This window comes from Lagenorhynchus albirostris, chromosome 5 (assembly GCF_949774975.1).
Source record: "Lagenorhynchus albirostris chromosome 5, mLagAlb1.1, whole genome shotgun sequence".
Taxonomy (NCBI): domain Eukaryota; kingdom Metazoa; phylum Chordata; class Mammalia; order Artiodactyla; family Delphinidae; genus Lagenorhynchus; species Lagenorhynchus albirostris.
In genome coordinates this window covers 58,283,358-58,301,619 of record NC_083099.1, presented here as the reverse complement: position 1 = coordinate 58,301,619, position 18,262 = coordinate 58,283,358, and the positions used below count along the sequence as shown (strand labels likewise).

The following is an 18,262-nucleotide window of genomic DNA, read 5'->3' as shown; positions in this document are numbered from 1 at the left end:
ATTTGCTTCTCTGTTGGGATTTACAGTTAGTTAAACTATTTATTTTCAATTAAATAAAAAGTACTGATTCTTTTAAGCCAATCTGCTTCTCAAGAGGATTGTGGCTATTTGATACGTATTTTTTTCTTTTGGCTGTGCCGCACGTCTTGGGGCATCTTTGTTCCCCACCAGGGATCTCACTCGTGCCCCCTGCTGTGGACGCATGGAGTCCTAACCACTGGACTGGCAGGGAATTCCCATGGCTATTTGATTTTTATTAGCTTTTTCAAATTTATGTCACTTATAGTGCTTTTAAGTCATGAAAATTCCATCAAAAATTAATCACAGAAGTTTGGGGAGTATATTAACCTGCTTGTAAAACGTAAGACTGGGAGAACAAGCTGAGTAAGATTAACTGCAAATTGCCAGGAATTAAGTAATTCAATGCTTTGAAAATCAGATTTAAAAACTAGGAATAGTGTTAGTTTATTGGGGAAAAACAAAACACTACTGGCTACACCTGCCAATAATTCAGCAATCACCTAACAGGCTACAGACCCTGTGAAACAGAGAAACTGGTTAATATGTGATGATACAAACTCAGAGGAATGAGAAAGGTGATTTAAAATGGTAAAACTGGCAAGTTCACAAGCAGGAAATTTACAAATTTACAAGCTTTTGAGTACCACACAATCATTTTCAAATAACATGAACTGCAAAGTGAAGATGAAAAAAAAAGATCACTACTGTTCACTACTGCCAAGAATTCTATTGTAGTGCTAATAAACATCACCATCTGTTACGTATTCTCGAGTCACAAGAGTACAGTGGAAATGTCTGTCTTTGCACAGAAAAAATCTAGAAGCAATTAGAAAATTTTCTTTTTAAGTAGGTTTGTTTTTCCAAAGAAGTTCATTTAGCTAAAAATATAGACTTGCTACCTCAGCAATTTATGGTCAGTCATAGGCTTATTTGAAAGCTGAGTCAAAGCAAAAAGGTTTTATTGGACAAACTGTCAGTGAGATGTGGCCTCAAGCTGCAGATTCAGCAAAAAAGCACTAAATTATATGGTTCTAAAACTTGGATTTAATACCTCTGGAGTAGTTGCATTACAATCTCTAATTTGATTACTAACACCTGATCAAAAGTAAAGCTGTAAAATACACAATTAAAAAAAAAACCCAGGCATTATTTATTTAAGGTTTGTTTCCTGAAAATCAAATTCCTGAAGCTGGATGTATATTAAAAAATTATAGACAGAATTACCAAGAAGGTAGTTGAATGGCTAGGTTACGTAGTTATGAAAAACATCCCAAGGACAAATCTTAGATTTTTATGTAACATGGTGTAATGGAAACATAACTACACTGGAAGCCAAATAACTTGGATTCCACTCCTGTCTGCTATAACTGGTTTTGGGACCCTGGCCTAATAATAACCCTAAGTTTCTGTTTCTGTAAGAAACTTAGAAACCTAGAGGGTGTAGACCAGATGGTTTCTAATGTTTTCTTACAATTTCATTATAATTTTAAATCTTCTAAGAAATATTTACATCAGACAGCTCTACCTGGAATGTGATAATCAGATAGAATGGTAGTTTTTAGGAATACAGGTATGCATATATAACAAAATGGTGGAAATAAAAATGATTGGTTTTGAAAAACTTGTTGCTGCCACCATTCTCAAAACAGACTCAATTCCCATGGGTCTTGAAGTAAAAAAAAACACTGTGGGTCATAAATCAGTCTTTTCAACTACATCAATATTTCTGAATGACAATATAGTTAGTGACAGTATTTATTATATTTGAGGTCAATGATGCACAAAATGCTATCTCCTTGATACTATAAAAAGCTGTTACTGAATTGTAGTTGTGCCTCTCCCTCACTCCCCTCAGTTCATATGTTGAAGTCCTGGGCCCCAGTACATCAAAATATGAACTTATTTGGGTATAGTGTCTTTATCAAGTTAAAATGAGGTTATCAGGGTGGGCCCTAATCCAATTACTGGCTGGTTCCTTGTAAAAGGGTCAAAGTTGGAAACAGACTTGCACTCAGGGAGAAGATGATGTGAACATGAAGATAGCCACGTACAAGCCAAGGAGAGCAGCGGGGAACAGATCCTTCTCTCACAGCTCTCAGAAGGAATCAACTATGCTAATATTTCAATTTTGAATTTCTAGCCTCTAGAACTGTGAGGCAATAAATTTCTATTGTTTAAGCCACTCAGTTTGTGATAATTTGTTATGGTAGCCACAGGAAACTAATATAGAAGATTGATTTACCACTATCAAAAGTAATCTATACATTTTCATACAGCAACCCCTATCTCCCACATCTTCCTATTTCTATTTTAATACTTCAGAGGGTTTTCTCAGAAAATGATTTGATATCAGAAGTTCGGGCATGACTTTGCAGTTGCATAACTCTAAATGAAATGTGAACAGATTATAAATAACCTGTTTATTCATTGATAAATGAATTATGAAATGTTACTTTATTGTCGAACCCCTTACCACTTTCTCCCCATTTAAAATTATTTAGCACACAGATGGGGTTAAAATAGAGTGAGAATTAAAAAAAGACTGCCAAGAAAACCAGATCTCTCCTTCTTACCATAACGCTGGCCTCCTAGTGTCACTGAAAGAATCACACAGATGGGGAGTTCACTGATTGCCTTGGGGATAATAATTGTTGGGGAATGCAAAAGGAGGGTCTGGATCTTATTAATGGGAGTATCACTGGACTTAGGTGCATATTATGTTGCACTTTAGTTCTGGTAGTACAGTACTTTAACGACTTCATACATGAAAAACTGATCTTGTTTTGAGTTTAAAGAAGAAAAAGTTTACAGCACCTATGTTTACGGAAGGAAAACTATAGTCTAATTTCTTCAGTACATCTGTTTCTTATCGATTTATGAAATCAGAGAACATGCCAGACGACGATAGTCACCAAAAGCGGTTAAAACTACCAACTACAATACATTGAAAATACCACATTTAGGATACAATTATATACTGAAAAAGGTAGCAATGCCAAGAAAAAAAATTTAAAAAGATCTTGTTAAAGACAGTTCTCATAAGTTGTGTTTAAAATCATCCATTTTAACATCTGCAAAAAAGTCAAATTTATTATTTTACATCAACATTATGGAAGTTAAAGAGAACAATCAAGTTGTCTCATGGACTGGAAGGTGACTTATTAATTCCCTTTCATTTCCAAACCTCATTAAGCAGTCACTACATTTATGAGGTAAATCAGCCGAATGCTTGAAATCTAGATGAATTTTAAGATCTTCAATCTGTCCTGTTGAATATTCACAATATTGACATAAATAAATCCCTTCAGATAAATGTGAATTTAAATGTTTGCAATATTCTAGCATGCTTGAAAAGCCTTTCCCACAGTCATCACAAACATGAGGAAAAATTTTAGTATGTTCAATAGCAACATGCCTGTTAACATTTGTATGAAGTCTACTCCGAAACCCACATACTTGACATACAAAGAAGTTTTTACATTTGTCAAATGTAATTTTGCTTAAGAGGCTGTACTGTCCATGTTCTCCATTGTTATACTTATCACTTAACTCTATTAATTTACATGCATGCTCATTTACCACATGGCTATGCAAGTCTTCTGGATCATTCGTTTCATGTTCACAGAACTGACACAAGTACTGTTCATCACAGCTGTGCTCCTGGAAATGTAGGTAGAGTTCACTGCTTGAGGAGAACTGTACATCACACTGCTCACACCAATAAAGGTGATCACTAAAATGGGTGTCTGCAATGTGCTGGCTGAGGTTCTCAAAAATTACTGTCTTATAATCACAGTATTTACAAATGTAGGGATCCTCTTCATGCAGTTTGGCATGTTCGATCAGGAGCATGTTGGTAGAGAAACTTTCTTTGCATACTCGACAGACATTTGAATCAGTACGCTTATGCTTCAAGATCATATGCTGCTTTAAATCAGAAAAATATTTGCTGTTGAACTCACAAAGTTCACATTTATAGAGGCCACTGCTATTAGCTCTCAGTAAAGGCCATTTCTGCTGGGCAGTCACATTAAAAGCTTGGCTCTTGTCAAGAATTTTGCAAAGTTTAGCTGGTGGCTCTTCATCAGTTTGGTCTTGGAGACTCTCAGAGGAATTGTTTTCTGTCTCTATATCATAATCTTCAGAAATTGCATGCACTTCCGCAGCAATTGGAACATCTTCAGCAGTGTGAACTTCTATAGGGCTCTCCTCTTGAGTTTGCTGGTTGACTGATTCAGGGGAGTCGCACTCTTCATCACAAATTTCAATATCAGCAGATTTTTCTAAATAAAACAAGGCTATTATTATTATTATTACTAAATAAGACCTACTAAATAAGTCACTGGCAAAAAGAAATTTATTTTACTTATTATTTTTTCACTGACCTATACAAAATGTGCAAATTCTATTAATTACTTTCCCTTACCTGTAGAAAAGGCAGTGTGATCTAGAATTCTAAGTACAGGACTGGGAACCAGGTAGTTTTGATTTCTGTTTCTGGCCTTGATTCCATCTGTAAATTTTGGCAAGTCATTTGATGTCTCTGTATCAGAATCATCATCTGTGAAAAGGGATTTGGAAAAATATTTATTATTTATATAAAAGCATTAAACATTATTATAAAACAAAGCACAAATGTTTTTAAATATAATTTAGAATTCCAACAGAACTAAGGACTTAAATTTAGCTATGAAAAGCTTTATCTGCGTACCACAGATACACAGAAAATCTGTCCAAACAAGCAACTACTTTTGCTTCCATGCCCTATTTGGACAAGAATACACTTTTTAAAGTTACTTAGGAATTTTAACTTGAAATTACTGAGTCTGAGTAAGTCTTTATTCCCTCAGCTCAGCCCTAATGTGTGTTTATTTTTTAACACTTTAATTGGAATATAATTGCTTTACAATGGTGTGCTAGCTTCTGCTGTATACAGTGAATTAGCTATACATATACATATGTTCCCATATCTCTTCCCTCTTGCATCACCCTCCCTCCCACCCTCCCTATCCCACCCCTCTAGGTGGTCACAAAGCACCGAGCTGATCTCCCTGTGCTATGAGGCTGCTTCCCGCTAGCTAGCTATTTTACGTTTGGTAGTGTATATATGTCCATGCCACTCTCTCGCTTTGTCACAGCTTAGCCTTTCCCCTCCCCATATCCTCAAGTCCATTCTCTAGTAGGTCTGTGTCTTTACTCCCATCTTCCCCTAGGTTCTTCATACCATTTTTTTTTCCTTTTTAGAGTCCATATATATGTGTTAGCATACGGTATTTGTTTTTCTCTTTCTGACTTACTTCACTCTGTATGACAGACTCTAGGTCCATCCACCTCACTACAAATAACTCAATTTCGTTTCTTTTTATGGCTGAGTAATACTCCATTGTATATATGTGCCACATCTTCTTTATCCATTCATCTGTCGATGGACACTTAGGTTGCTTCCATGTTCTGGCTACTGTAAATAGCGCTGCAATGAACATTGGGGTACACATGACTTATTTATTTATCTATTTATTTATTTATGGCTGCATTGGATCTTCATTGCTGTACGCGGGTTCTCATTGCGGTGGTTTCTGTTGCGGAGCACGGGCTCTAGGTGTGTGGGCTACAGTAGCTGTGGCTCGAAGGCTCTAGGGCACAGGCTCAGTAGTCGTGGCGCACGGGCTTAGGTGCTCCACGGCATGTGGGATCTTCCCGGACCAGGGCTTGAACCCGTGTCTCCTGAATTGGCAGGCGGATTCTTAACCACTGCGCCACCAGGGAAGCCCATGTGCCCTTTTGAATTATGGTTTTCTCAGGGTATATGCCCAGTAGTGGGATTGCTGGGTCATATGGTAGTTCTATTTTTAGTTTTTTAAGGAACCTCCATACTGTTCTCCACAGTGGCTGTATCAATTTACATTCCCACCAACAGTGCAAGAAGGTTTCCTTTTCTCCACACCCTCTCCAGCATTTATTGTTTGTACATTTTTTGATGATGGCCATTCTGACTGGTGTGAGATGATATCTCATTGTAGTTTTGATTTGAATTTCTCTAATGATTAATAATGTTGAGTATTCTTTCATGTGTTCATTGGCAATCTGTATATCTTCTTCGGAGAAATGTCTATTTAGGTCTTCTGCCCGTTTTTGGATTGGGTTGTTTTTTTTGATATTGAGCTGCATGAGCTGCTTTTAAATTTTGGAGATTAATCCTTTGTCAGTTGCTTCATTTGCAAATATTTTCTACCATCCTGAGGGTTGTCTTTTCGTCTTGTTTATGGTTTCCTTTGCTGTGCAAAAGCTTTTAAGTTTCGCTAGGTCCCGTTTTTGTTTTTATTTCCCCTTCTCTAGGAGGTGGGTCAAAAAGGATCTTGCTGTGATTTATGTCATAGTGTTCTACCTATGTTTTCCTCTAAGAGTTTGATAGTGTCTGGCCTTACATTTAGGTCTTTAATCCATTTTCAGTTTATTTTTGTGTATGCTGTTAGGGAGTGTTCTAATTTCATTCTTTTAATGTAGCTGTCCAGTTTTCCCAGCACCACTTATTGAAGAGGCTGTCTTTTCTCCATTGTATATTCTTGCCTCCTTTATCAAAGATAAGGTGACCATATGTGCGTGGGTTTATCTCTGGGCTTTCTATCCTGTTCCATTGATCTATATTTCTGTTTTTGTGTCAGTAACATACTGTCTTGATTACTGTAGCTTTGTATTATAGTCCGAAGTCCGGGAGCCTGATTCCTCCAGCTCCGTTTTTCTTTCTCAAGATTGCTTTGGCTATTCGGGGTCTTTTGTGTTTCCATACAAATTGCGAATTTTTTTGTTCTAGTTCTGTGAAAAATGCCAGTGGTAGTTTGATAGGGATTGCATTGAATCTGTAGATTGCTTTCGGTAGTAGAGTCATTTTCACAATGTTGATTCTTCCAATCCAAGAACATGGTATATCTCTCCATCTATTTGTATCATCTTTAATTTCTTTCAGCAGTGTCTTATAATTTTCTGCATACAGGTCTTTTGTCTCCTTAGGTTTATGCCTAGGTATTTTATTCTATTTGTTGCAATGGTAAATGGGAGTGTTTTCTTAATTTCACTTTCAGATTTTTCATCATTAGTGTATAGGAATGCAAGAGATTTCTGTGCATTAATTTTTTATCCTGCTACTTTACCAAATTCATTGATTAGCTCTAGTAGTTTTCTGGTAGTGTCGTTAGGATTCTCTATGTATATTATGTCATCTGCAAACAGTGACAGCTTTACTTCTTCTTTTCCAATTTGGATTCCTTTTATTTCTTTTTCTTCTCTGATTGCTGTGGCTAAAACTTCCAAAACTATGTTGAATAACAGTGGTGAGGGTGGGCCACCTTGTCTTGTTCCTGATCTTAGTGGAAATGGTTTCAGTTTTTCACCATTGAGGATGATGTTGGCTGTGGGTTTGTCATATATGGCCTTCATTATGTTGAGGTAAGTTCCCTCTATGCCTACTTTCTGGAGGGTTTTTATCATAAATTGGTGTTGAATTTTGTCAAAAGCTTTCTCTGCACCTATTGAGGTGATCATATGATTTTTCTCTTTCAATCTGTTAAAGCCCCAGTGTTTTAAAGTTAACATGGACAAGCTGAAATGCCAGCCAGTAGTGAAAACTGCACTTCAACATCAGGTCTTTATGGTTTAGAAGTTTCAGATTTACAGGGAAAAAAAAAAAAAAAGACAGTACAGAGAATTCCCATATATCCTCCATTCAGTTTCTCCACTCTTAACATCTTACATTAATATTTGTTACAATTAATGACCAATACTGGTAAGTTGTTATTAACTGAAGTCCATACTTCATCCAGATATCCTTGGTGTTTACGTAATGTCCTTTTTCTGTTCCAGGATCCCAATCAGGATACATACCATTTAGTTGTCATGTCTCTAGGCTACTGTTAACTGTGGTAGTTTCTCAGACTTCCCTTGTTTGAGACATTGACATTTTGAGGAGACTGGTAAGGTATTTTGCAGGATGTCCCACTAATGAACTTTGGTTTTTTTTCATGATTAGACTGGGATTATGGATTATTGGGAGGGAAACACAGAGGCAAACTGTCAAATTTTATCGTATCATATCAAGAGTACATACTATTAACTTGGTTTATCACTGTTGACGTTGAACTTGATAACCGGGGTATTTATCAGGTTTCTTCAATGTAAAGTCACTCTTTTACTTTCCATACTCTATGCTTGGAATTAAGTCGCTAAGTGCAGTCCATACTTTAGGAGTGGAAAGTTATGCTCCACCTCCTTGAGTGAGGAGTATCTACATAAATCATTTGGAATTCTTCTGTACAGATTTGTTTCCTCTCCCTTAAATCAGCCATTTCTCCAAGAAGCCCTTGTTCCTTTTATTGGAAAATGGTATTAGAAACCAAGATCTGGACACTAGATGTGCTCATTGCTACTGGGCTGTCATTTCTGCTAGGCCCTCTCAGCTAACACAGCAAATAATATGTGCATGTACACTGCCATGTATATATAGATATACCCATAAATGTTTCTGTATGTAACCATTTGTGTCTATATTAAGCCAAACATGAGTTCATACTGATGTCTCTGACTCTGCATGTTCTTTTCTTAAAATTTATTTATTTTTATTTTTTTTTTAAAAATATTTATTTATTTGGCTGCACTGGGTCTTAGTTGCAGTACGTGGGATCTTTCAGTTGCGGCATGCAGTCTCTTAGTTGCAGCATGTGGGATCTAGTTTCCTGACCAGGGATTGAACCCAGGCCCCCTGCACTGGGAGCACGGAGTCTTAATCACTAAGCACCAGGGAAATCCCTGCATGTTCTTTAAATAATTTATGTATCTGTACCTATAATAGGAGCTCACGGGAACTGGGAGTTTTGATTATTGCAGAGGAAGAAGAGAACAAATGCAAGTTACTATTCATCTTATGCTCTAGAAAAGAGGAGTCAATAGAAGATACAAGATTGAAAATGACCAAATCCTTCACCCTCTGTTCTTTCCTTCCATTAGCCCTCCAGACTGAAAGGTATAGCTGAGTGGAAGAACTGTGTGTAACAGTATTCTTTACCTTTCATCATAAATGGTCCAAACTCTGGGTCATTCCTGCTTTGCCACTGATTCCTAGCTGATTAAAATTGATTTAGGAGGATCTGTTTTTGATTTATATCTCTGAAATAATGTTAAAAATTAAAATTCACTTTCTTACACAAAACTCTTTTGTTTTCTTAAGTTTAAACACTTGCCCATTTTGAAATCATCACTTTCACCCACATTTTCAAAAATGAAATGAAAAATTATAAAAGCAACTTAAAGAAAAATATTTTGGAAAATTTAGATATACCTTTGTTGTCAAAATATTTTAAGTCTGGTTGTCTCATAGAACAAACACTATAACAATGATCAGAAAAAATGCCATTGAATCCATCTGCAATTCTGCTTATTCCAGAGGAATCTGAAAACAAAATTTTAAAAATTTCAAGCATACTGAACATATATACATTTAATGACAGCAATCTCTTTATCCAACATATATAAAATTTCATAGTATTTGTAATAAAGTATTAATATTTCCCTCAATTCTCAAGGTTTTTATAATTCAGATCTGACACTGACTTTGAGCTTTGAAAGAACCATAAATTATACAATTTAAAATATAATACTTTGAAGCACACAAAGATACAATTGCCTTGGTCAGAATCCCACAAAATATAAATATGCAATATATATGTTAATTGCAAAAAACAAAAACAAAAATAACAAACCAAAAAAAAAACATTGAATTAACTACCAAGAAGATCTGCCATGTACTGTAGGAAAAGCATAACACATAGGGGAAAGTCTGAGGACCAGTTAGGGCTCTGAATACAGTCATTTCAACTCTTGCCTGGGAAGTGCCAGTAAGCAGTAAACCAGGCTTAATTTCCTCAGATACGAAAAATGTGTAGGTTGGGTTGGTTAACAGGTATACCTGAAACTGCCCCAAGTATATGCATGTGAGTTGCATTTGTTACAGATGGCCAAAGACATCTTATTTGCCAAGACAGCAGAGCCAACCTCAAAGAAAGGATCTAAAATTACACAATCAAAAAGAAATTCATATTTCTGAAAATAATGTACAAGATAAAGTATTTTCCCAATGATGCAAAATATCTTCCACCAAGGTTATTGCTGTGCCTTAAGCACAAGCTTGGGAATCACACAGGCAAATATCAATTATGCTGTATAAGTATGTAACCTTGGATATCGAATTTTAAATATCTATAAACCACGAAGTTGTGAGGAATAAACAATGTCTGTAAAGTTCTGATGTGTGCTTAGCACATGGCAGACATTGAGAAATATATATTCAGAGAATTTATTTAAAGTTTACTCTTACCTAAAAGTTGACCCAGATATTTAACTCTTATCAAATAGATCATTTATGAGAAAATGATGGAAACACAACTGCACGGGAATACATGGCCTAACTTTTAAATAATTTAATCACACACTGACCTGAATAACGAGAAGGGTGTAAAGTCTTCCTTTTTCTTTTTTTAGGATATTCATTCATATCTTTTTAATCTAAAAATGGAAAAATTTAACAAATATATCACAACTGTTAAAAAATTTTCTTCTAACCAAATAATTTATTGGCAATAGGAAGTATGTGTGCCACATGAAAATCCACTTCATAAGAGAAATGTTAAACAATCCTTCTGCTTACATTTTGGATTTATTTTTCTGATCAAGTTTAAAGGCAGGACACCAAGTTCTGTTTTCTTTCTTACTGAGGTTGAGAACTCCTTTTCAAATGTGGATGTAATTGTGAAAACTGGATAATAACATAAGCCTTATGCTTAATTTTTTATAGAAGACAAATTGTGCATATGGCACCAAATTAAGGGTTTTACAGGTACATTTCTTAGAGTTGGGAATATTTTGATGCAGTTTTGAAGCCACAGGTAGATAGATTCCCTCAAAAAAATACTGTCACAAATCTGTATTGATGCCCTGGCTTCAGGAAAAACAAAAAAACAAAAAAAACAAAACGCATTGTATAGAAGCTCAGAATATAACTTTCAAGAAAAAAATCCTTTTCTGACTTATGAGGTCACATTCAACATTCCGTCGAGAACAAAAGAGTACGGCAGCCACTGAATGATTAAATTCCGACAGACTGTTATAGAATTGACTAATTAGTTTTACTACATCCCACTTACTTGGTATAATTCTTAATACTGGAGTGAGGAAAAATGAATTACAGGAAGTTTTCACAGATGGTAAAAAAAATGCCTGTAGAAAAAAACATGACAAAAGTCTTATGAGCAAAAATGTAGTTCATTTCTGAGACACAAGAATACAATGGTGGGCTTCCCTCATGGCACAGTGGTTAAGAATCTGCCTGCCAATGCAGGGGACATGGGTTCGAGCCCTGGTCCGGGAAGATACCACATGCTGTGGAGCGACTAAGCCCATGCGCCACAACTACTGAGCCTGCGCTGAGCCCTCGAGCCATAACTACTGAGCCCGCGTGCCACAACTACTGAAGCCTGTGCGCCTAGAGCCCATGCTCCACAACAAGAGAAGCCACTGCAGTGAGAAGCCGGCACACTGCAACGAAGAGTAGCCCCCATTCGCTGCAACTAGAAAAAGCCTGTGTGCAACAACAAAGACCAAATGCAGCCCCAATAAATAAATAAAATTAGTTTTTTAAAAAACAAATATAATGGTACCAGATCTTAGTCAACTAGAAAGCTATACAGAATTAACTCAAGTACAATATTCTTTTGAACATACTGTATTAAGTACTAAAACTTGTGTAAATCTATAAATATGTGACTATATGTAAATGTGTCACGTTTCATTGAAATGAATTTATCTTCTAAAGCTATAGTTGTATCTTAACACCGAAATAGGAATATAAATCTCATTAATTTATTTAGCCACAGTGAAAGCCAATATAATGCAAGCCAACTCCAAATTAGACTTTAAACTGTTTAAATCCTTATAGATTATTTAATAAAGTATAATAATGATCATTTGAGCACCAATTATGTACCATGCTGTTGTGTACATTATTTTATTTAATCCTATGATTTGCAAAATCCACAACACTCTCAAAATCGCTATTCTTTACCCTTTGTTACTGATGAGGAAACTGAGGCATAGATTTAAGTCAGGGGAATACTTAATAAGTGACAGGGCTGGGATTTGAACAAAGATCTAACTGATTTTGAAGACCATGCTTTCAATCCCTTTATTTTAGTTGTGGAAACAAATAGGGAGACAAAGTGATCACCCCAATTCAAGTAATAGCTTAGTGTCAGAATCAGAACTGCCTACTCCATTTCAGATTAGTGTTCTTTCCACTGTAGCATTGGGAAAGTAAGGAATGTCAGGAAAAAAAATGCATCGTGAAGTCTTCTCTACCAGCTTATAAACTGCTTTTCTTATCACCACGGTGATATACTATACAGCAGGTAGAACTTGGCATCATTACTAAGACCATCTCATTTCTAGTGGTAAGGAACTTGAGGTGAACATACTATTTTTGCTGTTTCACTAAGTTCTGGGTATATCAGCACTACATGTGCTGTTATTTTTGCTGTTATTGCAAATTTTCCTTATTTTATTTGATCTTCACAACAATCCTGTGAAGTACATAGAAGGGCTACTATCAAATCCACTCCAATATTACTGATGAGGAAACAAACTCAGGGAAAGTCAAGTCAACAAAGTAGTAGAACCAGAGATGAAAAAGCATGTCTTCTGACTTCTGGGTTTTGAGCAACTAACTGTGTGAGTAAATCTTCATTTCTAATCACTGATACCAGAAAGTTACGTCTTGCTTCCAGTTCTTACTCAGCCACCAATTGGGAGGAGGGGAAGGGAATCACCCAAAGAAATTGACAACCATGATTCACAGAAATGGTATCAATATATATAATGCCTCACCTAACAACACAAATAGCATTCCTTGAGCCCACCCCCATCAAGTGCATTAAAAAATAAAAAAAAAGCTGTTTTCATATTTATGTAATAAACTAAAATCTCAAGACTTATTCCTAATACCTTTTGTACACTTCCAGAATTTACACAGCTAAAACCTTTATCCTTCATGTTCTAAATGTTCTACAAGTATCAGATAAAACACTGAAAACTGTCAGCCGAGCATGTTAAACACTTCAAATTCTTTCAAAAAAACAAGAAAAGGAAACCAACTACGGCATTAGAATTAATGTTAAGCTGGCCTGGATTCAGATGTCAGGTGGAAGGAATAGGATCACCTTGATCAGGAATTGTTTGACTCCTACTTAGGGCTAAACAATATCCAAATGCTCACCAGACCTCCTTTAAGCCAAGATGGTAAAATGCCCACTCAAGACCAAAAATGCTAACCATCCTTCATTTCACCAAATGTTTTTAAGTGCCTTTTGTATGTATAACTGCCCTGATGAAGAAGTTTGGCTTTTTTACTTAGGTATGTCACATACACATTTGCTCACTAGTCCTCCTTTCACTGGGAAGATTCTGAACATGCACATGCACCTTTTAACTCAACTCCCCTTCCTCACTTAAAAACAAACTACAGATGTAATATATGTCACTGCAGTAAAATTAGAAAAAAATTAAAATGAATTGAATCACTTAGAATCTATTCATCCAGAAAAACCAATGTTAACATTTTGGTGCATACACATCTAGACATTTTTCTCATGCTAAGGTATTCACAAATATTTTACGTTTACAGAAAGAAAATCATGCCATCCAAAACATTTTTTTTTTAAAAAGCAACTTACAAGACACTCATCAGCATCTTTCCACCTGTCATTTTTTTCAACAATAAAAACGTGTAAGTACAAAACACACTACAGATAATAGGCAGTCAGCACTCACATCAAAGAGTTCAACCTTTCTAAGGCCTTTCATGCAATGTAAATATTCTCTTTCTAATTGGTATAAACATAAGACAAGCACTTACAATAAAAAGCTACAGTTTTCTTCTAAAGAGTTTTAAAAGCATGTTCTTTTCCACCTTCATTTTGAAACAAGTATATATTTTCCAGATTTTAAAAGAAATGAAACACAAAAATGCCACAGGAAAACTTGAACTAGAAACGACACTATATGTCCAATTTAGTGTCAGTCTTTGCTTTATCTCTTTGCTAAGAGATAAACTGCCTCAAATCACTCGTGTCCCTTGGTTCTACTGAAAAACAAGACCAAAAGGAGTTATAAGCACCCTAACAAGTGGCTTACACTATACTGGCTGGAGACTTATAGCCGGGACCGAGGCCTGAAGATTGAGGCTACAAGATCGGTCAAGATGCCACCCGGCAGGGCCTGAGGGCCAGCGTGGCACCGACGGGCGTCCCGGGCCCAGACGCCCGGAGGGGCCCCTCAGGAGCCACCGAGACCCAGCCGCCTTCACCCCAGAGCCACGCACCGGCCCCGACGACTAGCGGAAACTCCGAAGTCCCGACCCCGGAGGCACCTTTCGGAAAAAAACAGCGGGGGGCCGAGGCGAGCCAGGGTGGAGGCATCCTCCACAGGGGATGGAACTGCCTTCGGGATGGGGGAGGGGAGCGCCATCCCGCCTGAAAACGAAGGCAGGGTTTCAGTTTAAAAGACGCCATCCGGTCTTCCCTGCCCTCTCCCGCAGGAAGCTGCGGCCGCACTCCCGCGGCCCCTGCAGCAGTGCAGAGCCCGACCCGCTCCGCCCTCACACTCACCAGTCCTCGGGCCCCGCCCGGCCAGCCCAGGCGCAGCTCCGAGGCGGCGGACAAGGCGCCAGAGCACGGTCGGAGGGGCCGCGCAGCCCTGCCCTCAGGCGCACGGCGACGGGCGGCGCCGCTCTAGCCCTCACGCTCCCGGGCGCTCCGCCGGGCCAGCCCCACTCCCTCCCCGTGCGCCCTATGCCCTGCCTGCCAGGCCCCCAACCCAGGCTTGGCGGCCGCACTCACCGCCTCGCTCCGCGCCTGCGCCGCACGCCTCAGGGGCCCGCCGTGAGGGCGGGGAGGTGACTAGGTGAGAGTGGGGGCTGGGGAACGGGTGGCTTGGCCTCGCAGCACACCCGGCCTGGGCGGGACCACCGGCCTCGAGTGCCGGGGGTGGCCCGGCGGCCCGCCCGCCCCCTGGCAGGCACCTCCGCGCCGCGTCGGGCCCCTTCCGGGCGGGGGACCGCCCCGCCCGAAACAAGCGGGCGATTCCACCCTCTAGAATTGCTCCCGGCGAGGCTGCCGAAGGAACTTTCCCCCGCCCGACCCCGGCCCTCCCTCCCGCACGGAAGAAGTGGGAGAAGCGACGCGCGCCAGGCGCCCTTTTCCCACTAAGCTCCTCCTGGGATGTGCGAGAATGGTCTTGCTCGGGGTGGGTAAGGCATGTGGCGTTTCAAACCTCAAAGAGGGGCCGCAGCCTTTTGGGGACGAAAAGGGCAGCTGTCCACAGGGCAGGAGGGTTAAGCTCTTAAAAGGTCGTGAATCACTGTTAGGCTTTAGCCGGATTCCCTGACTCAAAAAATCTTGGTGGAATGAGTGTGAAATTATAGCGGATTGGATTAGATGATTTAACTCCTTTTCCGACCTTGAGTTTCTAGGAGCAGAGGTAGAGAGGATTAAATTAAGTAAGCGTAAATAAACTTGTGAACAGGGTGTGGTCACATGTTTTATCTTTTTGACAAAGAGTTAAGGTTGTTAGTCCCAATTTACAAACTAGTAAAGTGAGCTTGTGAGGGTCTAGAGACTAGGTTTTATTCATTTGTAGCCTCAGCACCCGGTTCAAATAATTGTTAAATGGATGATGAAGCCCATATGGAGTGTCATGTGCCAAAGGTCACTCTAATAGTCAGGACTGCAATCTGTGTCTTTTTATCCATACGTCTACTGTGCTTTTCTTGCTTACCACATACTAACCAACCAACCACCAGATAGTTATCATAGACTTTACTCTGACTCCTTCAACTATCTCCCAGGAGATAAAAGTCATATTTGAAAGAGACACTAGTGTGTGTCTCGATTTTTACGATTTCATAAGTTTTATGTGTGTGTTAAGCCCAAATAAACGAATATTTACGAATGCTGGCATGGCCTGAATAAAGTATGAAGAGATTTAGAGGCACCTTTTAATCCTAGTATATGGCACGGAATAGGGAATTGACACAGGTTTGTGGAATTTGTAAAGGACAGTATGTTTCTCATTCCCTCCTCTTGGGTATTTGGGCTGTTTCTTGATCTGATACGGTGGAAGCCACTAGGGGGTGTTATGGAACCATTTTGAAGGCTTCTCTTTGCCAGCAGTGGTGAAACCATGCAGCGGTCCTGGGAAGGAGATCATTTTGCCCGCCAGCGCCGGCGCCTTCATTCCACTAGCGTTGTGCCCTGGCAGCGAGGAACTTTTGATTTGCGCTGGCAGCTGGACATCAGCTCTCTGTTGACTAAGACAACTCTACTGAGAACCAACTTATAGAAAAGGTACACCTCAACTAAATTTGGGCTTTATTTCTTACACCTCCCGTCAGCCTGGAACGGTAGTGTAATTAATCTATCTTTGGTTTGGAGTATTTCTTTATTGGCTTGTTAAGCATCAGGTGATGCTGATGCTGCTCCCAGGATCACACTTTGAGAACCACTAGCCTAAGGCTTTCCCCACCCAACCTGACATTAGGTAAATACTACAGTGCTTCTCACTATTCCACAGATAGGCTCCAGTTCTTTCTCATCTGTGTGTTTTGGTGTGTTTCTTCCACCTGCAATTCCTTTCCTTTGCTTCTGTCCGTAAGATCAAGGTCACAGTTCATCTCTTCTGTGAAGTCTTTGATTTTCCCTAGCAGAGATCTCTGATCACTCTTCAGAGATTTTATAGCATTTGGTGCTTCAGTCCACTTATCATCAAAGATGCATTTACTGTGGAGATAACGAAGCTTTAAGCTTCAAGTCCCCGCAAGTGCATGAACATCTTCTAGGATGAGGTACTTAATTTTGCATTTATAATTTTGTTATTTTTCTTAAATTGGTGCCCTCAGTTGGCATAAGCTTCTGTTCTCACAAAATTTGGCTCCACCCCTGTTTATCATATTGTCTGTCCACAGACTTTGAATTCTAGTTTTATTATATTTCAGTCTGTTCCATCTCCCTGCTTAGCACAGGCATAGAGCCTCAATAAAATAGTCATTGCATATCTATCTTATGTCCAGCACTGTATTAGGTACTAGGGATACAGTATGAGCAAGATGGACATGTTCCTTGCCATGCTGGTCCTAATAGTAGAGAAGATAGGCAATGAAACAGCATTGGAATGTAATGACTAAACATATATAAGGTAAGTAAAGAGTGTGTGGGAGCTCATGACAGGTGCCTAGCTTGGTCTAAGGAGGATGGGGCAGGTAAAGAGTCTAGGGATTCAGCTTGTTGAATGAATTGATAAACTCTATCCAGGTTACCTAGCCTGATGACACTAGTGTAGACCTAACTGGGCGCCATAGTCCTGACTCATGAGGCAATGGCATGCCATAGTCTTGCATCAGGGACCTCACATTCCCAACAGAGAAAACTGGACTCCGTAATTCTGAGCCACCTACATGGCAGAGGTCTTCCAAGCAACCAGCCCAGTGCTTTCAAAACCAGTACGCCCAGATCTAGCCAGCCAGTCAGTCCACTCACTTTGCTTCCTTAAAATAGGACAGAGATAGTCTTTTGGCTTTAAAAGTCTTACTCCATTTCTTCTTCTCTGAACCTCATCTCTGGGAGTCTACCTAGACTCTGTACTAGGTCAAGTTCTCTTCTTGGCTATAAAAATTTTTCACTCAGTGCTCAATTTTCAATCGCTATTAGTCTTTATTGTTTCTTAAACTGAATGAATCAATGAATGGATACATAAAATCAGACTAGACTTCTTTATTAGAATATTAATTATACCTTCTACAGTGTTTGTGTGGTACTTTTCATTTTCTAGAGTATTGACTTTATTTATAGCATCTGGGAAGGAAGGTCAAGTGTTGTATCCATTTGATAAATTTGAACTCAGACACTCATACCTATGAGGATCTGAAGGCTAAACCATGTCAAGGGAAACTGAGGTTAATAGATGATGAAAAGAAGTAAATAGGTATATTTGATATCCCTAGGAAGTAAATAGGTATACTTGATATCCCTAGGAAGTAAATAGGTATATTTGATATCCCTAGGAAGTAAATAGGTATATTTGATATCCCTAGGAAGTAAATACATATGTTTGATATCCCTAGGAAGTAAATACATATGTTTGATATCCCTAG

At 38.8% G+C, this 18,262-nt stretch overlaps 1 protein-coding gene across 6 annotated transcripts; it reads right to left on the bottom strand.

Moving 5' to 3' along the window:
• Nucleotides 1-440: 440 nt before the first annotated feature.
• On the bottom strand, nucleotides 441-15,129 carry ZNF639 (zinc finger protein 639). Of its 6 annotated transcripts, none has more exons than XM_060150032.1 (6): nucleotides 14,955-15,129; nucleotides 11,211-11,283; nucleotides 10,504-10,572; nucleotides 9,350-9,460; nucleotides 4,448-4,582; nucleotides 441-4,304 (listed from the first exon to the last, which is right to left on the bottom strand). In XM_060150032.1, exons 3-6 carry the CDS (start codon nucleotides 10,559-10,561, stop codon nucleotides 3,151-3,153), a joined length of 1,458 nt encoding a protein of 485 aa, XP_060006015.1. In that variant the 5' UTR covers nucleotides 10,562-10,572; nucleotides 11,211-11,283; nucleotides 14,955-15,129; the 3' UTR covers nucleotides 441-3,150. The 6 variants fall into 6 exon arrangements, with proteins under 6 accessions (XP_060006015.1, XP_060006017.1, XP_060006016.1 ...); XM_060150034.1 differs by lacking the exon at nucleotides 14,955-15,129 and adding an exon at nucleotides 14,724-14,798; XM_060150033.1 differs by lacking the exon at nucleotides 14,955-15,129 and adding an exon at nucleotides 14,486-14,685.
• Nucleotides 15,130-18,262: the final 3,133 nt, after the last annotated feature.